The 27,208-nt window shown below is 46.9% G+C and overlaps 1 protein-coding gene across 6 annotated transcripts in view; it reads right to left on the minus strand.

Annotated features, from left to right (window-relative positions):
* Nucleotides 1-27,208, minus strand: part of RFX1 (regulatory factor X1) — a 1,381,678-nt gene that overhangs the window by 1,233,276 nt on the left and 121,194 nt on the right. For 5 of the 6 annotated variants that reach the window (XM_069604381.1, XM_069604382.1, XM_069604383.1 and 2 more), the window contains exon 2: nucleotides 1,637-1,860. In XM_069604381.1, the coding sequence (XP_069460482.1) occupies nucleotides 1,637-1,820 (184 nt within the window). In that variant the 5' untranslated portion in view covers nucleotides 1,821-1,860. Of the gene's footprint in view, nucleotides 1-1,636; nucleotides 1,861-27,208 lie in introns of those variants that run through there. The other variant, XM_069604387.1, reaches the window with a different exon arrangement.

A 27,208-nucleotide genomic window follows, 5' to 3' on the forward strand; every position in this document is an offset into this window, starting at 1 on the left:
AAATGAGCATAATGATATACAAGTAAAAAAGACAGCGCCGAGTTCTAAATGAGCATAATGATATACAAGTAAAAAAGACAGTGCCGAGATCATATACTACCAAGATTCATGCTAAGACTTGACCTGAGGCTGACATTAGAAATAGCATACATCAGCAAGAATATTCAAATTGCATAGTATTTGTTTATGATGTTTAAAATTTTATATTTTCCAAGAATTCATAACAAAGGTGAGCTATCACTGTAAGTGCAAATTTACCCCATCCAATACATCATCACCTGGTTACACCAAACGACCTTGTACATCCACTATCACCAAGAGACAAAATCGTTTGATGGGCCACAGTCCAAACATTGTACAAGGTAATGATTAAGGTTTCAGAGGAGGTATTAAGACATAAGTCCCAAAAATGGTTGTAGCTACCCATTCAAACGAATGAAAGAAACAGCTAGAACAGGCTCTGTATACAGGCTCCATTTTGGGGCAGACAGTGAGCACATGTTACACTGTCTCCAGGTTACCCTCCACTGCACATATGCAACACATATGTTGGTCGTATGCAAGTGTCCATTGTGAGCCATAAGTGGCTCTAACTGGTAGTTGGTTAATACGCATTTGTAGGCAAAATCTCCTCACCTCGGGCTAGGACACCTTATCAAGTACAACTGAGGACTGCAATACCTGTAGATGATTCCAGCAAGATGCATATCATTTTTCAGGGCGCTCAGATGATTTATAGTGGCTTCCCAATCTTTGAGACATGATTTGTGCTTAAAGCTCCTTTTGATAGCTTTATATCTGCCACGGGAGGATCTCTCGGGTAACCAATTCAGGGTAGAGTAGGACTTCATACAAATGGCATCCTACGCATTTGTCGGTACTATTCCTGTTTTTACAGCAATGACATACTGTCCGAAGACATGAAGCAACTCACTAATGGGGTGGCACAAGGCTTGGAGAGGCAAAATATCTCTTTGGAGTATGACAAGGGCTCTAATCGATGTTAAGCCGAATTCCACTCATATATTGAATTGGGCAGGATGTAGGAAGACCCAATAGAGACTGGCAAAAAAAAAAAAGCCTTCAACGTTTTTCCAACCAGGAAAGATGTTCAGGAGTGAGAGCTACAAGACCATATGTCATTGCGGGGACAAACCATTGTCTATACAGCAATAAAATACCCTTTAAGGTGTAATCAGCATATTGGATAATGTATTTACGAGCTATCGGAGTGATCAATTTAGCTCGCTTAGTTCGAGAGAGACTCTGGGATAAATACCCGGGTTTGCTATCCATGTCCACACCACATGGATATTGTTGCTGTAATTCAATTCCTGTGGTTTCCTGATTCTTGAAACATAGCCTTGCTGTTTATGTCATGATTTCCAAACCCTGTTCTTTCTAGCCCTGTCACACTAACCCAATCCCTGCTGTTTCCGGTAACTGTAAAACATTCCCTTCTGTTCATTCACTATAAACCAATTCCTGTGACTGGAGCCCAGTCCCTGCAGTTTACTTGCGGTTTACCCTCACTTCAACCCAACCCTGTTTCTGGAACCCACCCACTGCAGTTTCTTGTAACTGCATGCCACCCTCTGAATACTTGCTGTCATTGTAATTTTGGTTAATGACTTACCAGATACAGTGACCACGATGTACTGCTGAGGAGCAGGGGATGGTGTCTGTGGCAGAGACTGAGGCTGAGGAGACGGAATCTCAGACACATACTGCTGCTGCTGCGAGGGCTGCTGTTGCACCTGTGGAGCTGCCTGTGGCTGTGATGCTGCCTGAAGTTCTGTCACATATGCCGGGGTTGCCATGCCCACAGAAGAAACAGGGACTATGTGGATGTTTTACTTCCTACCAGACAGAGGGGGAAAAAAAGACACATGTAATTATTTGGCAAACAAATACCCTGTTAAAATGATCAAACATCTTCAAAGCAGCACCCTTCACAGGCACTGAGAAAACAATTCACTCGACTCCAAGGGCAGCATATCTTACAGGCACAGAGAGCAGCTCCCTGCAAATCCACCAAAGCATGGTACTCTTCATCGGCATTAAGAGCAATGTACAGGTCGACAGAAAGAGACCAGCTCCCTTCTCAGGCACAGAGAGCACTTTGTAGACAGCAAGAGCAGCAGGAGTTACAGGCACAGAGAGCAGCTCCTTCCAGAGGGACCCAGAGAACATTTAACAAGAGCAGAAGATCTTACAGGCAGAGAGGTCTCTTCACAGACAAAGCAGCAGACTTCACAGGCACTGAAGGAAGTATCATTTGGAGGCATTGCAAGCAGTGAATCCTGAAAGCAGAGACCAGTACAACCTTGAAGTATGTGAGCGCAGCAGCAATTAAAGCATAGGCGTGTGACGCACAATGTAAGGACTATGATCAGTGCATGTTGGAGGCACTAAATAACAGACTGGCTTACAAAAACAAAGCTGCACACTTTGGAGACTATGAACAATGCACATGGAGGCACTAAGAGCACCACACCTCAGAAATACTAATAGTAGTGCACACTGAGATACAGAGAGCATGCACACCTTGGAGACGCAGAGAGGCGCGCACTGTGATGAATCCTGCAGAGTCCTCACAAAGACCCTACCTAAAGTCTCCTTCCAGGTGGCTGGGGGAAGGTAGCCGCTACCTGATCCTAACCCTGGGGGTGGTATTAGCCCAGAGGATCACTTGACAGGAGAAGGGCCCCAGGGGAACAGGAGGACTCCGTTGGGAGGGATGCAGTATTTGTCTTCCACAGAGGAAGAAATATAATTGATGCCAGAATATGTAATGGCTTGTTGTCGGAGGGAGGTTTTCTTTCCCAAAGCTTGTCTTGATGGTGGTGAAATTGTCAATCAATCATTTATTGGGAGTAAAACCCCCAAGGCACCCATAGTTATGGGCTTATGGGGGTGAAAGTAACTACGAGCAACAGGGGAATGTTAAATGCAAATCTCAAACAATTAACATCTTGGATTCTAAAAACTGTAATTCCCCTGTAAATCAGAACCACTCTAAGTCCTTACTAAACGCCTTTGGAAGATGTAATTAAGAATATAAATGAAATTGGTACATTTGGAAACAATATTCAGAATAGAAAAGGTAATTTGTACATTGGGGACGTAAAGTCCCACAATGAACAAAGTACTGGGATGAAGAAGATGCAAGCAGAGGCTATGGACTGCAGGTTGCAGTCTATTAGTGTTAATGACCCACACCTAAGTGGGACTAGGAAGTATAAAAGACACCCACAGATGCATGCCAACAGGAGGAGCCATAGTGGGTGGTGGAGTAATTGCAGAAACTCCACATCACAGTTGAAGCAACTGTCGTTTGCTGAACGGATGCCTTTTCTGAGAGCGTCTCTACCTACAAAGACGTTGAATGCAGAGGTTGCGCAGCGGGAAGCATTGTGCTTGAAAGCTTTCCCCCTGAAAACCATGAATGCAGAGGTCACGCATTGGGAAGCATTAAGTTGCAAAGCTTTCCCCTTTCTAAGTTGGGCTCTGGTGGCAGGCGAGCACCGGAGTGTCCAAGCAGCGAGGAGAACTCCTTTCCCGACCGGCGTGGGCGGCGGAAAGCAGAATAAAGCAGTTTGTTTGGCAGAACGAAGCAGAGGAAGCAGAAGACCAGGAGGGAGCGGAGTGTGCAGACGCATATGCGGTACCCAGTGAGTTTGCTACTGTTTGTGACCTCGGAACGCACCGTGATCGCCTGCTGGCCCGGTCTAATCATTCTGACTACCGAACTGATGTAAAGAAGGTGAGGTGGCAGAATAATAATCACTTTGAATACCAAACTGATACAAAGAAGCTAAGGTGGCAGAATAATAAGAACTTTGGGAAGATATTATTGTACTTATAAAGGGCAGAGTAATTGCCAAAGCCAAGAGAGGGCCATCACGAAACAAGTTAATAAGAACCAACATTGCCAAAGCCAAGAGAGGGCAATTGAGAATCAAGTTGTTTGCAAATCCTATTGCCAAAGAGTGTGAAAGAAGCAATAGTTGGAACTTACCTAAAGAAGCATTGCCTATGCCAAATAAGAACAATTGGGAGAAACAGCCATTACCAGCACTGGATTGATAGAAGCGTGGAAAAAGAGTGGCAGGAAAGATGCCCACCTGATAGAAGTATTCAGGAGGAGAGGAGCATAACCTGCATTGTATGTGGCAATCACAAGTGTGGCACAAACAGCACCAATGTGTTTCATTTCTTCCCAGAAGAAGTAGTGATAACTAGTGTTGTGGAAAATCAAAAGACTTAGTTGTTCGAAGTGCAACTTGACCACAGAAGTACTTATAGTAGTTAGGAGTTTCATTGGGTCCTGGCAGGAGAGTATACCAGCGCAAGGGACTTTGTATTAATAGACCTGGCAGTTGAGTGGACAAGGTAGAATTCATTGCAGTTCTGTGTTGTAGTTAAAGACTGTGAAGAAGAACAAGAAGAAGAAGTAGCAAGACCATTAAAGTATCTTCTAAACCGGTGTGGAATCATCCCGACAAAAGCGTTTATGTTGATACAGACGAACGGTGGATGCATTATTATTTTGAAAGAAGACGTTGTGTTGAACTCTCTGCTTCAAGTGGAGGGATAAAGACTTGTTGAATATTTTGAACTGTTGGTCAAGTCCGAGTGAGACTTTCTGGAGCAAGAAGAACTCATTATTAGAACTTTGTTGCTAGACAGACTTTCATATTTTGAACTGTTGCTTGAAATCCTGTTTGAATCTGGGGAAGGGGATCTCACCCAGTTTACAAAGGGAAACAGTTATCAGGTTTGCATGGAACATGAATGTGATTTCTGTTTTACATGATTTGCCATACATTACCTTCTTAAGTTTGTTGTATGAATAAGTGTGAGGGACAGGTTTCTTTTGTTAGAGTGTTTCTGTTAGTTTATTTTGATAGGCAGGTAACCTGTCGTCAGGGTAGGCATACCCAACCTCTTTTTGTGTTAATAAAATGGCATCTTATGAAAAACCTCTACAAAGTTGTACGCCTCACATTTCTGACCCATCACAGTACCTCCGAGAAGCAGAGATCAGCGCTCATTGGAGGCGCAGAGGATCGCACCTTGGAGATGCAGAGAAGAGCGCACCTTGGAGACGCAGAGGAGTGCATCTTGGAGATGCAAAGAGAATCGCACCTTTGAGATGCAGAGAGCAGCGCACCTTGGAGACCCAGAGAGCAGCGCACCTTGCAGACCCAGAGAGCAGCACACCTTGGAGACCCAGAGAGCAGCACACCTTGGAGACCCAGAGAGCAAGGTACCTTGGAGACCCAGAGAGAAGCGCACCTTGGAGACCAATAAAGAACAGCACCGCTTGGAGACCCATAAAGAGCAGCGCCCCTTGGAGACCCAGAGAGCAGCGCACCTTGGAGACCCAGAGTGCAGTGCACCTTGGAGACCCAGAGAGCACCAGTATTAGATAGAAAGTGTTACTGATCTCTAGCTGGGAAAATCAGGGGATAGGGAAGCCTGGTCTAGGGAGACGAGAAGCCCACAGGAGTCGAGCGAGTGAAGCCCATTAGTATACCCTGCCTGCAGCCTGACCAGGGGCAAATTAAAGAACTGTGATCTTTAACACCTTGAAAATAAGAGCCTAGTGGTTTCTTGAAGTCTGGGTATTGGAACAAATCGAAAAATATCGTCCCTTCTTCCCTAATGGGAGACCTTTCCCATGGGGCCAGGGCAGCACATCCATAGTATAGTAATCCTCCTGGGGGTTGATGCACAGAGGGAGAATTGCATGGAGAGGGAAGCCCCCTCCTGTGGATTTCGCCTTAATACACCCAGTCCCATCTCAGATACCAAATCCTTCCCCCGCCATTGTAGGCAGAACCAATATACTCTGTTGCAAGGTTACTGACTCTAATTAACTTGAAAACCATCACCTATTAGAAATTACTGAGTGTCCTGCCTCAGAGTGTAAAACCAGTACTGGGACAAGGAAGATCACTCGGAGGAAGCAAAGTGAGCGGTCTAGTCTTTTTCACAATGTCAAGTGCTTGCAAGAACACAATTGGCTGGCGCGGGAGTTCAAAAAGGAGCTCCGCAGTGAAGCTCAGAGAGAACGATCTGAGGAGGAGGAACAGCAGAACACCCGCACAGAGCCGGCAGTGAGAAGCGAACGGGAAGATGAAGCAAGGGGAAGGAAAACACAACAAAGGTCTGAGCAGGAAGGACTGACAGAGTTGCTGCCGATACTTACCTCCAGGTGACCCCTGGACCCACAAGCCGCTTGCAAGGCAGGACGTGCAACGGGAGAAAAAGACACCTGCGGAACTGCTGCTGACCCCGCCATTCACTAGGGAGCTGCCAGAGCTTGACAAGCAACACAAGAGCTGGGGAAACGCCAGTACGGGCCAAAAGAGAGAGAACAGGTATGTGGGTTTTCCAGAACATGTCGGAGGCCCGGGAAAGCTCGAGGGTGAATATAAGTGTTGGAAGAAGACAGTGGGGGACCCATAAGAGACTGAAAGAGAGTTGCATACTTGGCAGGAGAGTGAACCAAGAGGTAATGAATCGATAAGCAGAGGGTCTGGGACAGTGAGAAACCTAAAGGTGTCTCCCTGGCTAAACCCTGGGGATCTGTCATCCAGGTGACCAGGACACGACCATCGCTATTGGATCCAGTTCCTGTGGGTGGGGCAGTGATTGGATCACCTGTATTGGGGGGGTCCTCGGGGAATGGGAGTGGGCCACTGACGGGTGAGACGCGGTATCCCCCTTCTTTCACCACCTTTTCCCAATCTTACCATGTAGGACATTCAAAGACATTGCCCCACACCCTTTTTCAACACAAACACTTTCACACAACACAAAAGAGAATGGACTAACCCCTGAGTCGTTTACCTGACATGTCCCAATACAAGGGTCAGGCAATTGACCTAAATCACACACACCTGATGGCCCTTCCCTTTCCCCACAGAGATAAAATGTGAAGCAAGAGAGCACAGTACGAGCAAGACAGACCGCACAACGAGAAGGCTAATCGAACCCAGCAGTTCAAGAGGAGGAGAAAGGCGGCCAATATCGAGAGACTGACCAGGAGAAACACAACCATGCCCTTTTCGACTCAGACCCACAAAGCCTCTGCAGAAGGAAGCGTAAGACCGAGGAAAATAGCCCAAGTGTGTTGCAGCAGAAGCAGACGGTACACAGAGCGTGCCTATGCTGATAAGCCAGAGCGGAGGAGGCTACTGCTACCTTGGTATCGGCCTTGACTCCAGATAGAAGGAAAGCCATGCGATTCATCAAAGCCGGTGAGTCGAGGGGAGAACTGATTGGAACCGGGCTGTCTTGAATGAAAGTCGCAAAGTGGAATATTGAGAGAAGTTCAAAGAACTGTAAAACTGTTAAGGGAAGACCAGATACAGAGGAGACCAGCACCACGTGGGTGCTGTCTCGAGAAACCCTGGTTCCCATATTGATAAAACTACAGATACCAGAAGGCCGTAGGAGAGCCGGCAAGATAGGTCAAAGTGGTCATACAGGAGCTCTAGAAAAATCCCTGTACAATCGAAAGTCTTTCACCTACTAACTGTTGAGAAAGCAAGGGAAGTGAATCCCACAATCATTGAAAGCAAGAAGAATTGTAAAGTGGAAGGAATAAACCCGGCGGGGGGTTGCCAATAAAGAGGGGCAAAGTTTTAAGTCCCAAGAAATAGTGTGTTGACAAAAGTGAACCCGTCTGAGGGATGTTCACGGAGAACTGTTTAAAAAGACATTCCGATTTGCGTATACAAGAAAAGTCATAGTGAACCCGGCGGAGGGAGGCTGACAGATTTGAGAGGGGTCAGCACCCAGAAGAGAGGGACCCAGGGTGAAACCTTCACCCCAAGTAAAGAGACAAAAGGTCCTGATATTGCTAAGGACTTTTGTGGATTTGAGTCCAACAGAAGGGGATCCAAGGGTGGAAAGCCATCGCCCTAAAGTGGTAGAGGAAAACCATAGTGAACCCGGCAGAAGGACGTTTGAGAGGGGTCAGCGCCCAGAAGAGAGGGACTTAGTAGAGGAGTATGTCAATTTAGGTGAATTGAAGGACTGGAACTACAAGAAACAATTCTTTGTGTGCTATTCAATGTCTTGGAAGAAAAATAGACCTAGGGGAAAGGCGCGTTACCCTAGCTTTGGAACTTGCTATTTTTGAACATTATTTTCTATCACCAACAAACCTGCAGACTTTTCTATTTACTGAGAACACCAGTTCTCCTTGTTCAAGCTCCTTGATGCTCGCCTCGACTCCGACCTCTGCAATGTCTGAGTGTTGAGTGTGCTCCAGCGCATCCACCCTATCGTCCACTTTCGTAACTTGGTCCGTGAGCACCCCCATTTACACCTGTACCTCTGCATAAAATACTTTTAGCTCTGACAGAACTGCGTGTATATCTTGCTGGATACCTCCCAGGTAAAGACATTCCTTGCACAGTTACAGAAATATATTAGTGTTAGGGGTAGAAGTAGTTTTTCTTCGGACAAGACAGGGACTGACTATTTTAGTTTTGGACTTCCTGACATTTCCATTAGTTTCTTTAGAGGCATGGGACCCCTCTTAGTTTGAGGGATAGCGAGGTATTTCTCCAACCCGTTTTCCAGTACCTAAAATCATGCCACCCTTGTGTCCGAGTTGACTTCTGCACCCGTACAGTATTTCTGCACCCTTACAGTATTTTTTTAATAAAATATAACATTTTATTGATTTAACAAGTACACAAAACAAACATCCATTTTACCATACATAACAGACAAATCCACAATTCGTTTCCCCGCATCCTGTTATCACCACCCCCTGCCATCGTTCAACATGATTGTGTCAAAAAACACTTTTTAACTCGTCTCTTCCCATTCATGCCAGATCTTTTTCGACTTCCCAAGGCAGCCTCTTGCCGTGTACATACGTTGCTCCATTGCCATACACATATTTACATCCGCTACCCATTGCAGAAAAAGCGGGGCTCAAAGGATCCCCACAGCCTAGCTATATTACTTTTAATCAATCCTGTGGTTGGGGGAAACAGCTTTTCAAATCGTGTATTAGTTCCTTCCCCTTCAATTCCCAATAGAATCATCTTAGGATCCATTAGTACCAAATGTCGCAACACCTCCGTTAGTTTGTTGCAACACAGATGCCAATATCTTTGAATCCGGGGGCATCCCCACAGGATATGGAAGAACGTAACCTCCCCTTGTTGACATCGAAGGCAGTTGGGGCTGGTGGCCCGATTCCAGCAGTACAGCGCAACTCTGGGGTAGTATACTCTATGCAAGATTTTGAGTTGCATCAAACAGAGTCTCGAGGAAATCGCAGTCTCACCTGGATACATCAGTGCCACTATCCAGTCCCCTGGTTGTATCACCCCACATCTATTTCCCATTTCATTTTAAGGTTGGACAGCTCTTGTATTGCAAAGGCGGTTATGACATACGTACATTGTGGAAATGACCTTGGTAGGTATGTGTTCCGAAACAATACTCTGTTCCAATAGTGTACATTCTGGCATATCCAAGAGCGTAGGGAGATGTGTGTGTAGTGCATGAGCAAGCTGAAGGTAGTAGTAGTGTTCAGTACCACGGAGACCAAACCTATTAGACAGTTCCTCGAAAAGAGGTCAGTTTGCCCCCTACAAGAACGTTGTCAATCGTTACAATCCCGACCGCTACCCACACCGACCATATCTGCAATTTATTTATTTCAGGTAGGCTACCATTCTTCCATAGTGTTTGGACCGGGGTCACCCTTTTGTTCCGGCCAATATATTTATGCGCTTCTCGCCATATTAATGTTGTGTGGGTTGCTATTGTTGGGGGGGGGGGGTCCTACACAGGGTGAGATATAGATGCACGAGTGGTGACATGTCCTGAAGCCCTCTAATCTAGGCCATCATTTGGCTCGCCCAGTAGTACGACTGAAGGCGCGGCAAGCCGATTCCACCCTCCCATATGGATCGTTGCAATGTCTGTAGTGTAATCCGTGGATGTCCTGCGTCCCACAGGAGACCTCTTAGGATACCCTCTTTCTTATGGAATTCCAGATCCGGGAAATGGAGAGGGGCATTCTGTAGGATGTATAGAAAACGTGGTAGTACCAGCATTTTAAAGAAAGCAGCCCTACCCAGCAAGGTCAACGGGAGTAATGCCCAGTGCCGGGCATCTATGATGAATCTATCCGTGATCGGGTGCAAATTGTGGGACACATATTCTAAAAGGTCGGCCGTTATTCAGATCCCCGAATAGCGGAGGTTTTCAAGTTCCATGCGATACGGACAGTGCGGAGGGATTGCATTGGCCGCTCCTTTAATCGGAAAAAGGATAGACTTCCTCTAGTTTACTTGAAGCCCGCTGTATGCCCCATATTGTTCTAGTATTCTTGTGACCACCGGACAAGAGCGAGCTGGATCGCATAAATATATTAAGAGATCATCAGCGTATAGTACCTTCGGGCTAGTGAAATCCCACCCACAAGTCTGCTTGGCGCAATAGTATGGCTAGGGGTTCAATAATCATTGGGAATAGCAGTGGGGACAGAGTGCACCCTTGATGCGTTCCCTTCCCCAATTGGGAGGTCCTAGAGGGTCACCCATTAACCCTGACCTCAGCGACCTGAGACTCACATAGGAGTTGGACCCAACCCAGAAAGGTTTCCCCAAATCCAATTTGTTACATGACCTCCCATGGCCCTCCCATGAAACTGAAGCAAACGTCTTCTCAAAGTCAATAGCTAACAGTGCAAGGGGTTCCCGGAGAGCCGGAACCCTCTCCAGTATCAGGTGTAATCTAAAAATATTCATATACGCGTTGATCTATGTGGCATAAAGCCACATTGATCCAGTTGGAGCAGCAAAGCGATCACTGTTTGTAGTCCTTCGCCAGAATTTTTGTTTCACTGTTGATCAGTGAGATTGGTCTGTATGAGCTACATAGCTCCGGGGGTTTTCCCCGTTTTGGTATGACTACTATACTGGCCTTGCCAATCAGGGGAGAGGATCCCTTGTTCTTTACAGTGGAGGAACATTTTGAGTAGTGGAGTGGCCACTTCGTTTTGCCCCAGTTTCTTCCATGTTTCAATGGGAAAGTCGTTGGGTCCCTGAGTCTTACCCGATTGCAATTGGGAGATGGCCGCTGCAATTTCCGATTCCGTAATGTCTTTTTTTTTCTAGTTGTATTGTCTGTGTCATGGTTAGACAGGGGAGCGTGATGCTCTCTAGCACGGCACCACTCAGTGACCCGGCCGGGGACTTGTATAGCGCTGCATAGTAGTCTGTGAAGCCTTCAGCAATGTCACGGTCTGATTGTAATAGTTCAGACTGTGCAGTTATAATCTCCCTGACATGCCGTTGCCCTCATCCCTTTGCTCCAGCCAGGCCAATATTTTGCTAGCTTTATCCCCAGTTTCATACATCAGTGTACAGATCTCTGAGTGTGCCTTTTGGCATTATCTAAGGTGACATTACGGAGATGTTCTTTGGCTGTCAAAAGGGATTGGTGCGTCGGGTGATCCCGTAAGTATGTGTTCCTTCTCCCGTTTTATTACTTTCTGCTCCGCCACCACCACTTTTTGTTGGTGTGCTTTTTTATGAGCTGATATCCAGGAAAGCATTTCTCCGCCAAGTATCGACTTATATGCTTCCCACATTGTTTCCGGACTATCTACCATAAGTTTATTGATTTTAAAATAAGTGGCTGTTTTGTCACTGATATGATCGATACATTCTGGGAAACCTAGATAGTAGTTGTTTAATCGCCACATCAGAGGAGGGGTCGGTCTACTCGTCTTCAGCTCTATCACCAGAGGCAAGTGTCAGATAATCCCCGGGGTAGATTTGCTGTGATCGTTCTATGTGCGTATAGTGTTGGGAGAAAGAAATAGTCCAGCCTTGAGAGAGAGAGGCATGGGCTCCAGAGTAGTAGGAGTATCCACGCTCCAAGGGGTGAAGGTCCTGCCAGACATCACTCAGACCAAGTGCCGAAGCAAAGGCGGCGAATTTTGTACGTGTGTTGGGGTTTCTACCACGCAACTGCATGCGATCTAGCATCACGTCCATGACAACATTAAAGTCCCCACCGAGGACCCAGAGATCTGATAGATGGGCTGTGATTATGGGCATTATATCGTCAAACAGCTCAGTGGTAAGTGATGGGGGGGGGAATATACTGCGAGGATTGCTAATGTTTCACCCCATAGTGCACCTTGCATCAACACAAATGTGCCCCTGGGATCCTGCACAACTCGAGACGGAGTGAAGGGAAGCCTCTTGTGGAGCAGAATCAAAAACCCTCTGGAGCCCATGGAGAAACCTGCATGCAATGTTGTGCGGTAGTTCGAGCGTCGGAAGAGGGTGCATGTCGTGCCGGCTAAGTGTGTTTCAGTAAGGAGAGCAATGTCGGGTGAGTGTCTGTTGAGGAATTGTGTGACCAGACGCCATTTGATCCCCAAGCCTAGACCATTAACATTCCATGTGAGGAGCTTTAGGGATTTTACGCTATCCCTAGCAATTCCAAGACCAGAAGCTTAGTATGCATCCGTTTACTAGGTGACATGGGGAGAGTGCCTTGTACATGTGAGTAGTGGTGTGGGTGAGTGAGTACTTGGTTAGATCAGACAAGATGATTTGAAAATAAATACAAATCCCACAAAACTCCCTTCCACCCTGCCTATACTCCACCTCAACTTGAAGCATCTGTCATCCGAACCTTGCTGATCATCAAAACAGTCGGCTATCAGTAACCAAACAAAAATGTATCAGCTGCTTTGCCTATTGTAGCGCAAATAGGTAAGCACAGCAACGCAACCGGTTAAACTTGGGGAGGGGAGGCCGGGCCGCACAGCTTTAATGCGAATCATGGCTGTGCCATTGCACCTTTGCACCAGGATTCGAGAATGTGCCTCACTGCAGGCGCATCCTCGGCCCATGACGCTAATATCCCAGTTTTTAAAAATGTTCCATTAGTCATGGTCCATGGGTGGCGGTTGTTCGGGTTCTTGCTCATGTGGTAGTCGGTCCAGTGGAGGTTTTTTGGACTGAGCCCTGGGTCTGTTATTCGATTAATTCCTATCCGGCCTCCAGTCGCCCTCCAGATGCTGCTCTGCCCATATCCAAGTATCTCGAGGATCCGTAAAATGCACTGTTGTGCCTTTATGATATATTTTTAATTGCGCCAGAAACAGCAGACCATATTTGACATTCAAGGATTGTAGACGCTTCCTGAGTTGGTCAAAAGATTGTCTAGCCCGCTGCACCTCTCTGGTGTAATCCAGAAAGAAAGTGATCCGGGCCAATTTGGAGTAATGCGTCACAATCCCTATAATTCAATAACTTGGCGATGAGAGTGCGTGGTGGCATACGGTGAGCCCGTTCAATGGAGAAGTTTAAGAATGTCGTAGGTGCAAACATGTCCGTCAGCCATTGTTCCAGAAATAGTTCAATGTTTGGCCCCTCCGTCTTCTCAGGCAGTCCCAGGATGCGGTCATTATTGCACTGTGACCAGCCCTCTCCTTCATCCACCTGTTCTTCCATCGTTTTCAGGCACGCCATCGTCCTTGACATTTGTTGTTCCATTTTGCGGAGCCCATCCTCTGCTCCTGATATTTGGTTTTCGGGTTCCCCTGTACGGGATGATCGTTTTTGGAGGTTGTGGCGTAGAAGAGACATCAGCACTAATACCATCCATTTTCTTTTCCATACAAGTGCAGGAATTAGCGTTGGCATTCATAACATCTCTCAAAGAGATGGTTTCTTCCAGTTCAGCCGTGCCACCTGTAAGGCAAAGTTTATATGCAGTACTCTATCTGACTACTACACACAACTCTGACTACAGGTATAGAAAATCCAACCTTTGGTATAAGCTTATACTACACAATTTTGGTAACGTGTTGAGCAGCCAGGCTTATCTCAAGAAGGGTCAATGTGAGCTGTAATGGAGTTACACAGAGATTCAGTTACAAATATTCAAATAAACTCTTACACTCAAGGTTTCTTGCAATTATTAATTATAATAATTAATAAACAATTATTAATTTATCAGTCAGTTAGAATAAGCCTTCTTCAGAAGGGAGCAATATAATAGTAAACACACAAATACACTTCAATAGTGTACACTCTTAGTTTCTAAATCAGTAACAACCCTTTTGAGATGGCCCACATACACAACCTACACCCACAGGTGACTTCAATAGCTAGGGTGCTGGGGACATTAATATCTTACTGTTGGCATTTAGAATCTTTACAAGTTGACAAAAGGCAAAGGTTATTAGAACAAGAGACCACAAATATTCTTAAGCAGGCAAATACTTTTGGATCCCTTAAGAAGAGTCATACAATTCAATAGGCTAAGCCAAAGTCATGGGCAAAAGTCTTGTATAGGATGAAGCACTTCTGGTAAGTAAATGGAAAAGTCTTTGCACAAGTTCTTAGGAGTCTTTGATGAAAAGAAGAATCAAATATAGGGCCACAAGCTGATTAGACTTGTAAGTTGTAGAAGTGCAAGCATTCTACACTTAGAGGAAGGTTCACTCTGACTTTTTACAATACCTTTGAAATGAAGAAAAGATGCAGCTGATGACTTAGTTCCTGTTAAGCTCTGCAGATCTCACTGTTCCTGGGCCTCAGTCGTGGGGACAAGAGGGAGGACGTCGGCAGACTCCTGCAATGCACTGGGACGGTCAAAACTCGCAACCGGCAAACTTCACTTTCAGTGGCTGTTCAGTGTTTCAGCTCCTCGCGTCTACCGCAAATAGCAACACTGCAGTTCATGGCTGATGGACTTTCCTTGCTTGTGAGGTCCCGCACTCTGTTGAGGGGGCTGAGGCTCAGTCATTCCTGCTTCCTGGGAGACCGGAGGATCTTCCAGAAGCTCTAGGCCAGCTTAAAAGCAACGCATACAATCTGGTGTTCCTCTCCCTGGTTATACGGTGCAAGCAGCAACTCTGTGGAAATTCAACCAGCTCCCAGATGGATGTCCAGGTGGCTTACATTGGAGTTGATTGGTCCCACCAACTCAAGGGGAGAAGTCGTCCATGCAGGGACTTCTCGGTCGATGAGAACTTGGCGTTTCGGCAATGCAGCAGGGCTTCACCGGGTAAACCAACGGTCCAGGAGTTGCAGCAGGCGTCTTTTTCAAATTCTTCTTCAGTTCCTTCATCCAGTGGTCGACTCTGTCTTCCAAGCCAAAAGACACACCTTTTATTCAGTTCTCTCCCATTCATTCCAGCCTAGCTGTCAGTCACCCAGCAGGGTGGCTAACCTTGCCAGACAGTCAGCCGGCCAATCACCACAGAGTGCATTTGGGTCTCCTAGGAGACTAAGCACAGGGAGTTTCGGGCACCTCCCTCACTTCCTGCCCACCCCAGACACCCTGGAGCCAGAAGCGGGCTTCACTTGTGAATCCTGCCAAAAGGCAAAATGAACAAAGAGACCAAACCTGGTTTGGCGCGCAGAGTAAATCTCAAGAAGGACCTTTCCACAAAGAAATGGTGAAAAAAGAGCACTGAGGCCATTTTGACAAAAATAGCACCCTTGGGTGCTTTACTGTAGCTGTGAACGCAGCCCGTGGTAAATGCACACTATGGTAGTTAAAACGAAACCACTGCCACCAGCCATTCAGTGAGAAAAGGGTAACATAAAAATGTTACATGAGAAGCTAGACAAAGGGGATACTGTGTAACCCCACCAGCACTCTATTGTAAGATAGGGTGTGCTGGGTCTAGAAAGTTACAATGGTAAGTAAAGTCAATTTCACTTTACTGCTCTTGGAAACAGGAGTTTACCAAGAGAAGGTATTTAAACCTTGGGGAAATCTGAAAGACTTCCGTGTGCCACTGCACTGAAGGTGCTGTGTGACACAATGTAAAAATTGATGACTATGGAGTTTGTCAGGCTACACTACTAAAAGAAACACAGTGTTCAAAAACACAATACACAATACAGGAGAGAGTGGGAAAAATGGTCACACTCTCTCTAGGTTAAAATAATCAAGTCCTCAAAATCCAGCAAAGTTGCTGGGGGTCTCTAAGGTGGAGGGAATTAGCACATTTCAGAGAATTCTCCATAACACCACCCTGGTGTAATTGCCCAACGAGGACAGTCGCTCCAGGCATTGCATATTGCTCCATTTTGCTTTGAGTAGATGCTTTTTTGAGCTTATCTTTGACCATGATGAGTTGTTTTTAAGAGTGGGACGTCACTGGGTTCACTTTTAAGCAGGCGGACATGCAGCAGACCGACCATTCCTCTCGTCAACAGGGATGACCCTCTGTTACGCAATTTTCATGGGTTCCAGCAAGAACTGGAGAAACTCTTTGCATGTCACACTCCAGGACAGGCATTGGACAATGAGTTGTTGTCCCTGCGACAAGGCAGTCAAGATTTGTTGGCCTACGTGGCCTCGTTTAACCGATTGGTTGCAGAAACTAACTGGCCAGAAGAAAAAGAGAACAACGTTGTTTTATCGCAGCCTGCAGGGTGAATTGAAAGATATTCTAGCCCAGGTAGTGAATCCTCCCACAGGATGCGCAGAATATATTGATTTGACCATCCAATCGGACCACAGATTGCAAGACCGTCAAGTAGATCGTTCTCGCTCAGAGAACAGGTCGTATTATGTCCGTCCGAAAGAAAACTTGTCCCGTCATACATCCGAGATCCATCCTGATGCAATTGGGGGGAATTCGGTGTCCCATCTCGAAAGAGGAAAGAGAGAGAAGAAGGCAGCAGCAGTTATGCCTTTATTTTGCACAGGAGGACATTTCCTTCACGACTGTCCAGTAAAACCACCCAGCAAATCAGTGGTAGCCTTGGATAAAAGAAGAGAAAGAAGATCAGGAGGCGGAAAACTCCCAACACCCGGCAAGCACAGAGGTTGGTTTGTCGAGCAAGAAGAAGGAATCACTCATTTCAGTGTCCCCGTCGTCCTGATTAGCCACCATCAACCCTCCAAAATGCATGCTTTAGAAGCATACGTGAACAGCAGTGCAGTAGGCAATTACATGAATCACGGACTTGCAAGCAGAATTGGGATTCCAGCGTGCCCTGAGCCAATGGCTGAGAACGTAACGGCTGTAGACAGCACTCAACTGGTATCGGGTCCTGTGATACAGTGCACCAAGGATTGCATCTTGATTTGCCAGGATGGACATCGAGAAAAGATTTTGTTTAACCTAATCAGTGCTCCGGAGTTCAAACTTATTTTGGGTATTCCATGGTTAGAAGAACAAAACTCGCACATTGATTGGTGCGCCAGGACCTTGGCCTTCGCAGAGGAGTGCAAGAACTCATTTTATAAAGTTGAAGAGGACTCGGGTAACCTGGTACAAGCCGTGCGAAGAGTCGGCCCTGCACTAGGGTTGGTGTGGATCATGTCTCCGGAGTATCGAGATTTCCAGGACGTTTTTGAGAAGGAACAGGCCAACGTTCTACCACTGCATCGGCCATACAACTGCCAGATTGATCTCATACCCGGATCCCAAGCCCCGTGCAGTCGGATATACGCCTTGACCGAACAGGAGAACACTCATTTGAAGGCATACCTTGATCAGTACCTCTCTAACGGATTTATACGTCCCTCGAAATCGCATGCAGCCTTCTTCGTGCCCAAGAAGGAGGGGGACATTCGTACTTGCATAAAGTAGCGCACGCTCAATCAGATCATGGTAAAGAACACATACCCGCTTCCAATCATTCCGGTGTGTTGTTGGACCAAGTCAAACATGCAAAAGTATTTACCACTAAGACCTTCGGGGAGCCTGCCATCTTGTACGGGTCAAGAAAGGTAATGAGAGGAAAACCGCCTTCCGCACCCGGTACGGTCTGTATGAGTATCAAATGATGCCTTTTGGGCTGTGCAACGCTCATGCAGCCTTCCAGAATTTCATGAACCATGTGCTACAGGAGTTGTTAGATGTGTGCGCAGTGGTTTACATTGATGATAGTCTAATCTACTCAGCCACAGTCCAGGAGCACATTTCACAACATCAACTGTACGTTAAGCTTGAGAAGTACTTTTTCCATGTGACGGAAGTGGAGTTCCTGGGATTCGTTCTGTCACCAGAGGGCATTCAGATGGATAACAGGAAAGTGGAAGCGGTCCTTACCTGGCCATCTCCCACGTTTGTAAAAGGAGTTCAATGTTTCATGGGATTCGCCAATTTCTATCAGCGTTTTGTACCTGGTTTTTTTCAACTTGTGCATCCTATAACATCGTTACTTCGGAGGCACAGAAAATTCAACTGGGCAGTTGAGGCTGAAGAGGCGTTCCAAATGTTGAAGAACAAGTTCACTACGGCCCCAGTGTGACAACATCTGCACCCTGATCTGCCGTTTGTGGTGGAGACCGATGCTTCTAGTGTTGCTATGGGAGCGGTACTGTCCCAAAAGAATCCAGTTTCCGGGCAGTTGCCTCCAGTGGCCTTTTGGTCTAAGAAGTTTTCTGCAGCTGAATTAAATTATGCTATCACTGATAAGGAGTTACTGGCTATCAAGAATGCACTGAGGGAGTGGAGACATCACCTGTTAGGAGGTCGGCACACTATCTGCAATATCTGCGCTCAGCGAATGCACAGTCATCTCGGCAGCTCCGTTGGGCTCTGTTCTTTGCAGAATATGCCGTCATCTCTTAACGCCCTGGGGTGAGCAACGGCAAAGCGGATGCCTTATCACGCATAGGGGAAGGTGACGATGTCTATGATACCCTAAATCCAGTGAACATCATTCCTGAAGAAAAACTGTTAGGAATTGTTGGTGTTACAGACTCATCCTTAGAGGATTTGAAGGCAAAAATTCTACTCAGTATGACGAACACAGAGTTGGAAGTATGGAGGACTAAAGGACCTCAGTGTTCAATCCAAGATAATTTACCATATTTCCAAGGACGTTTATATCTGCCCACATGGCACCCTGCAAGAACAGGTCTTAGCAGACTATCATGGTGCGCTGCTGGAGGGCCATCCAGGAATCGCTAAGACCACAGCCAAGGTGAAGCGGTTGTTCTGGTGGCCTACATGGCGTAAGGATATCATCGCTTTTGTTCAGACTTGTGGAATATATGCCCAGAATAAGTCTCTTAAGCAAAAACATGCAGGGTTTCTTCAACCAGTAGCTGTGCTATCGGCACCATGGCACACCATCTCTATGGATTTTATCACAGAATTGACACCCTGTTCCGGCTTCAACACGATTCTGGTAGTGGTGGACATGTTTTCCAAGATGGCTCACTTTGTAGCTCTGAAAGGAATTCCGTCAGCGTCAGCCTTGGCTAAGGTCTTCTTGGAACACGTGGTACGACTTCATGGGTTCCCGTCGGATAGAGGCAGTCAATTTGTATCCCTGTTTTGGCAAAGATGCTGTGAAATGGCCAAGATAGAGGTGCGTTTGTCAACCAGTCATCACCCACAGACTGACTGACAAACAAAGCGGACAAACCAAACCCTAGAACAATATCTCAGATGTCTCCTCCATCTAACGGATCACACTTGGGTGGGTCTGCTCTCGGTTGCGGAGTACGCCTATAACAATTCAGTGCATGCATCTACAGGATTTACCCCTTGAATGGCTGCCACCCACGGACCTCAGCTTTCGATCTGCCAGCGTCTTTGGAGATAACTGCAGTACAAAATCTACATAAAAACATTGCTCGAGCTCAAGAAGAGGCCTTGGCACATCTGGCTGCCGCTAAGGAGAGCCAGAAAAAAATTGCTGACAAACACTGAAGAGACGCTCCAAGATATCAAGTGGGGGACAAGGTGTGGTTAGCTTCCAAACACATCGCTCTTAAGGGGCCAAGAAAATTACAGCCTAGATTTTTGGGCCCGTTTCCCAATGAGGCAGTCAACAACCCAGTAGCTATGAAGTTGACACTTCAACCCACCCACTATGCAGATACACCTGGTGTTTCATGTCCGATTATTGAAACCTGTCTGTCCAGGAAAAGAGTGCAGGAATCTCCAGGCCCAGTGATTATAGAGAGTGACCCTGAGTTTGAAGTAAAAGACATTTTAGATTCCAAGATGGACAGAAGGACGTTGTTTTACTGTTACGTTCACCTGGTCTCTGCGGGGGTGTTGGGGCACAGTTGTAGCCAGGGATGTGATTGGTCCTAGAATTATGTTCGCCTTCTGCGCTGTTGGCTGTGATGACGAGAAGGTGCTTCTTAGAGCCGCACCTGGTGTATAAGGACTGTGGGCTCTCCGTCCTGCTACTTCTGGCAGGGGCACTTGATTGTCGAGGACCAAGATCCTTCACTGGTCCTATGTCCGTGGGCTCTCTGTCTACTTCTGGCAGAAGACGTTGGATAAACGAGGACCGAGTTCCTTCACTGGTCCTTTGCGGGCGGAGTAACCACTCCTCTTTAGGTAAGTAGCAATGTTCTTGTTTGTCTTCCGTATTGTTCGTCTTTTCTTGCCCCTGTTTTGTTTCCTTGTAAAGGTGTTCGTTTCTGTGTGTATATTGTCCGTTCTGTTCTTAACCCTGTTCTTTTGTTTTCTTTCGTGCAGGTGGCGGTGAGGCCCTGTATGGCTGCTGAGTCCGATGGCGGTAGCCGGAGTGATGAAGAACGGGACCAGCGACTGCTGATAACAGGTAGGTTAACTCATAGGAATGCGTGCGTGATGTAAATGCAATGCGATTTCCCACTAGCAAAATATTCTAACCTTGTCTTTTGTCTCCTTTGCAGCGTGCAAGTTTGTGAGAAAGAAGACCGCATGGGGCAATGTCAGAAGCTGGATCGTCGGATTCCGGAAGATGAGCTGTAGTAAGAAGACTGCCGTGGAGCGAGATCAGGATCGCTGGATTCAGGAGGTATCTGGAGGTTTACGCGGCGGTGAGCGTTACATTGCATCAGAGTGCAAAGTAACGCGAAGCATGGGCCTCGAGAACAGAGCAGCTTATATAGATGGGCGTCTGGCCCACGCCCATTAGCCTGGCCTACCTGCCACACCCAGCCAAACCTAGCAGTTTGCACGTGGAACTGGCCCCGGAAATACGCACCCCAAATGTAATAAAAGTAGTCCCTCATTACTTCTGCATATGAGCCTGGTGCCAGAGGCCCCAGGACAGAGTCCAGCTGGGCCCCTGTGTTTGTTTGTGCTGAAAGGACTTAAATGGACCAGTCTTGGGAAGCCACCCATGGCACCAACTACTCGGGGGCATTGCATCTGTTTCCTGGGGCCATTGCTCATGACATTTACCTGGTAGATTGGAAAGGGTATGGGCCACAGGACAGAACTTGGGAACTTAGTAATAACATTCACGCTCCCCAACTAGTTAAAAGTTTTTGCCAGAACCATCTGACCAAACCAGGGCCGGAAGGTCCATCTTTAGGAGGGGCATTGGGGTTGGAAAACTGTCATGATCACCACAAAAGCCCATGGTTTGGGACTATTACCACAGGGTAGCAAGTTGACTTTGAGTAATCTTGTGGGGGCTTCATGGGTACTCGCCTGACGTGCCAGGAATTCCTCATGCTTATCAGCACATGAACCTTAGTGGGACTCATCAGAGATACAGAGAGTTTGGTGTTCCCTTAAGATGGCAGCATTGTGAGCTGCAGGCTGATCTACATGTGAGAACCAGTAGTTGGTTAACTATTTAAGCCCTGCCCGCGCCTTCGCACGTGATTCGCGTTGTTTCCGCTGACAGCGGCACAACGCTTACCGGCGCTCCGTTTCACAGACCATGAAAAGTAAAGAGAGAATTCATGTTATAAGACTTACTAAGTTACAGAGAAACCACAGACAATAGAACCAAAGTACCTGACCCGTTTTCCACAGCAGTTCTTGTCAGTGGAGCTCCTTCCGAGTTCCACACCTCAGACCAGCCGATCTTCTTCGGCTCCCATTTCCAGCAACAGCGGAGGTTCAGAACTCTGATACTCTGACAACCTGAAAGAGAAAGTACAGACTTCTAAGAATTACAAAATCAGAGTCCGCGCAGTGATAAAAGGCTACGTGCGGAAACTTACCGCAGCCTACCATAAACCTTTTCAGTTTTGAAGAGGTTTCTTATGCCCAGCCATCTAGAAAACAAAAGCACGAAAAGGCCACGTAGTTATTTGGCTACTTTGCACCTTTTCTAGTTACGCGCTCAGACTTACCTCACTGACCAAGACGTCGTGGGTGCTTTTCTTCATCCTTCAAGAGGGAAAGAATGGAAAAGCAGAGAATTAACCACTATAGAATCAACCCAGCACCAAAGACTCAACTATTGATTACAGCAAGGCACAAGACCAAGCATAACATCAAAACCGAATTGCAAATACGTACGACATCGAGGCCTCTCTATTTTCCACACCAAGGAAGTCCAATTCTACAGTGCCAAGAATTGCAGTCGCCTCACCAACTACTGGCGCCCCTGCTAGACAGCAGGATGGAGACCTTCCTCACTAAAACCCACAGATGAGATTAGGGGGAGGGCATAGCAGAGTGGGTAGGGGTTAAAGATTCTGAATCATAGGAGATTTACCCCTTGTCCCTTTTTTTCTTTTTACTGCAGGGGGGTTTACCATTCCCTCATGGTAGTAGCAGTACCCACAGAACCAGGGCAGACACACGCTCCTGCAGAGATAAGGTAAGCATTACAGGAAAGTCTTGATTAATGGGTTGATGGATCCAACCCGTGAGTTCCTAACTGCACTGTTGATCCCTGAGTCTGCCTCAGTGTTTCCCAGCACATACATACAACAATTTATTTGCTCCATCCTCATTACATATAATTCATATCAGCAGGGTACGAAATTATGATTCAATAAGCAAAAGCTCCATTACACCCCGACCAGGTTGCACGTATCTCGAACAACATCTCCCCAAGGTGCCCCAGATGCAGCTGCGACGACACTGGCTATATCCACATGATCTGGTCCTGTCCCCGCCTCACTCAATTCTGGGGCGCAGTATGCTCTACCGTGTCAGCTATCCTCGAACACCCTATCACCCTATCACCCCATCCCCAATGAGGTGTCTTTTCCATGACTTCCCAGAACTCCACCGGGACTCCAGGAAACTGGCTGGCCTCTGTATGCTACTTGCAGTGCGTTGTATCCTACTCTGCTGCCTTCGGCCTACCACTCCTACTCATGCACAGTGGCTCAGGGCGGTCACATGGGCTTCTGACACTGAGGAATCCTGGGCGATACAACAGCCTGCCCACTCCAGACCTAGAGATATCTGGTTAAAGTTTCGCTCATTTATGTCTCCCTCTGATGCGGATTCGAACCCTGCATCCCCAGCCCTCTCCTCTCGCTTCTCCCCGTCCAGTTCCTGAATTGTCCTCCACTTAGCCCTGAGCCCACCTTGTATGTGTCCCCCCATGTGTATAAACTGATTTTTGTACTCACTCTATACATCTTTAATGCATGCTTTGCTTTGATTGTACATGCCCTGTGTGTTACTCGCCTGTACCTGTGCTGCCAAGCTGAATAAATAAAAGTTAAAAAAAAAAAAAAAGCTAAAGCCAGCTCCTGGGTATCAAGCATCACCCGGTAGACAGGAGCTACTGCTGGGGAACCTGGAGCGAGTACCCAGCGCACCGCTAATCTCACTTCCTATCGAGATGCACACTTTACCTTTTTGCCCATTATGTGCAATCCATTACGTTTAAACGTTTAGTACACAAGGTCTAATTCTTCTTTATTAACTTTCACAAATTCTCAAAGTTAATGTCACACACGCATGTTTGTAAGGTACCAGTTGGCCTGGGGAGCCAAAAATGCCCCCTGGTAGCTGTTGGTTTCAAGCTAACCAGGTTCTTCTAAGCTAGAAACAGAAGCTAAATAGCTCCCAGCAATTTCGAACCCCGCATCAGGAGAAGTTCATCTTCATAACATCCACGCTTGTGAAATATGCAAAATGTCATGCCAAGATCTTGTAGGGGAGGAATGGTCCAAAAGACCCCCCTTGCCTACACCTCCACCCCAGGTGAGGGCCATGGCTCAGCGGGCGTCCCCTCCTTACCACCAGGGCCCAGGTGGTGGATGGCTCACCTGCTGAAGACATTGCCCGCACGTATTAAATTTAGCTAGGCCTCAGAAACCATTTTGTCTACTAAAGATGGTGTGAGCTCAGCGCACTGTAGCGCGGCCCCCACCTTCGGAAAGTTTCAGTTCTCCCTGTCTCCGCAGCACCATGGCAGATCTGCTGCGAGCCCGTTCCAACGAACAAGACGGACATGATCTAGCGTAATACACTAACATTGTAACAGTTCACCTTCCGCAGTGTATCACTGCTCCCAGAATGACCCGGTCAGCAAGGCCTGGGCGATGGGAAGATCTGTAGAATGGTCATCCGATGAAAGCAGAAAGGTACCCAAATGTGAATGTCGAAAACCACTTTTTCCTTTCCATACAACCACTTTTACTAAAGAAACCTGCAAAATTGTGTAATTATCGTACATGATACCAGCCGTGAAGGACCCACACCCCTGCAGGGGTGTGCAAATGATAAAAGCATTCCGGGGGATTATTCTTTATATGTATCATTGAAAGCCGTACACCCCGCGGTCCCGCGCCATAACTGAACTAATGCTGCTAGGGTACACAAGAAAACGAATGTAACCATACAGAGGGCACATGTGAAGAGTGTGCGAGAATGCACTCGTCACGCGTGTATGTCTAAGCCCCTTATGTACCACCACCGTCACGTACAGTGGCGGGTTACTTTCTATGTACTCCCCCAACCCTGCTACTACCTCACTTACTGCAAATGTATATGCATATAACTAAATACTGTAGTTGTTAAAACATAGTGTACGAATAAGGTGCCCAGACTGAATATAATCGAGACACATTCAGCAAAGTTGAAATGCATGTTTTAAAGTGATTTGAATAAGTATTATAGAGCGTTCAAATGTTTGTGATGTTTTTACCTAAAGTCGGCAACACACGAGGGCGATACCTTTGTGAATATGTGCAAGGCCATTCCCCCTCCCACCCTGCCAAGACTGCCAAACATGAGAGCAGAGGCCCGCGCCGCGTTGCTCCACCTCCCCCAACTAGACTGGAGCCGCTTCAAAGATGTGTAGCCCCCTCTGCAGCACCCAAGGCCACGGGCCGCCACCTGCATTATTTACAGCACAGCAGTAAACCCCTGCCTGAACCCACGCTTCCAAAGGCGCCCCCTCGTAAACCCCACAACCCACCAAATCATCTTAGACTTATGGCCCTGTGCAATCAGGACACCCAACACTGTGGCAACACACAGCGGCACATTTATAACCACATCTAACAAGACAGGGAGGCATGTACCGTCCGTCCCATGCCCTGAAGCTTAGCCCCTCAACCTATGGCCCCGGTCAACAGGACACTGGTAACCTTGCCCTGACGAATGACCATCAGACCCCTCACAAGGTGCATTTCTCCTGTGTTGCATTAACCTGTAGAATAACCTATTGGAAGATTTACCAAAGAAGATAATATTGCAATGACTGAATGACTGCGGTGTGCATGGCCAAGGGCAAATAAGTCAGGAAAAGACATTCATCTCTGACACTGGCCGCGATGGCAAAACAACACCGCCCGGATGAACTCTGCCAACCTGCCAGGCCCAGCCCAACCCACGAGGCTGACCAGTGACGTTCTCCAGCCACGGCCAACCACATCGCAGCAGCACCTATAGTTAGTCGTCGCCACCCAATCCCATTGAACTTGTGCCCCCTATAGTGTGTAGGTTCTTATGACCTTTTTTGTAAATATATACGCCGGTCTTTGCGATTGTCAGACAGAGCGCTCTCGGAGTTTGCAGAGTTCTTTGCATGCCCTATTCTGGTTTATAAACTCCCATTTAAGCTCACCCGCACTCTGCCTTGGCTTTATTCCCAACCTGGGAGAGTCCGTCATTGTCTCTCATTGCGGGGAGGATTGTGCTGGCTGGGGACGCTCGCCTTCAGTGGTGACCCCGAAAGCGTGATCATTACTATTATTTTTTCCCGATCTAACATTACCGTCCCCTTTTGGCACGAGAATCTCCGGTCAAAAAGGGATACGTACGGTGAGCCGGCTCCGGGAGGCTGGCCGCCAACGGCGACCGGTACACTAAGAAGTGCGCACTCAAAAGTGAGAGGGTACGGGATCCCAGTTGAAAAATCCCCTTTGAGTACCGTTCGCCGGAGCCGGGGCTGACTGTTGAGCTGACGGCGACACTGCCTGGACGGACCCAGTTTCGGAGACTATCGGTTCAAGACGGGCACATGAGTACTGAGTGCGAGCGATTGTAAAGGGAGTGGGGGAAGAAGTGTAGGACAGGGAACGAAGAGGGGGTACGCAGATCTACTAAGGATCATCCTAACATTTCCTTGCTTTTTCTTTGCATATGGCCATTAGGATTAAGAGGTGAATAAGAGATAAAAGTGACGGGAACCTAGCTCCGAAAGGGGGTGGAAGGCGGCGCCGCATAGTGCTATCTTGACTAGTACTGGGAATATATGAAGAAGTGGAATATAAGATAAAAGTGTCCAGCAAAAGGGGGCACTGAGAATATATTAGTGACCGCTATTACTTCTTTCTTTTCTTTTTTTTAGGGTCAGGGGGGAAAAATAAAAGTGAGATTAGTACAAAGCTTAGGGAGAAAGTAAGAAAAAGAGAGTCCTACTATAAGAGGGAAGAGCAGACCAATATTTATATATATATATATGTGCATCCATACATCTGAATAAGAAGGACAGGGACAGCCAGCTAGGGAGGAAAGGGAGGACAGTTTGAATTGTGACTAGAGTGTTACCAGGAGGTGTGTGCGCCTCGTATGTGTCAGACGTCAATCTGATGTTGTAAGTGTGTAAAATGGCTATAAATGTATAGAAATCGAATGGTCATGGTAAGTGTGACTGGATAGAACTTTTTGTAGAAAAGAGTGACAAGGTGAAGAGAGTGTGTACCTATTTGATTTCCGGGTTAAGGTTGTCGAAATAACTGATGGTTTGCTCTTGTATGTGCCTCCCAAAGAAAAAGAGAATAGATACTGTGTACAGCCAGTTTTGTATTGCGCAAGTAGAGGGCAGAGCACAAAGGAGCCCATTATTGAATGTGAAGTAAAAGACGAAACCCATAGTGGTAAGAGGTTTACATTGTAATTGTGAACACACAGAGAGAAACAAGTACTAGGAAAATACACAAGATGGGGGCCGAAACACCCTTATCACATATTTGTAAAAACCTACCAGGCTATGCGGAGCGAATTAAGAAATATCATGACCAATGGATAACCGAGTTGAAGGGAGAGGGGTTA

This window comes from Ambystoma mexicanum, chromosome 3q (assembly GCF_040938575.1).
Source record: "Ambystoma mexicanum isolate Mex_15411 chromosome 3q, UKY_AmexF1_1, whole genome shotgun sequence".
NCBI lineage: Eukaryota > Metazoa > Chordata > Amphibia > Caudata > Ambystomatidae > Ambystoma > Ambystoma mexicanum.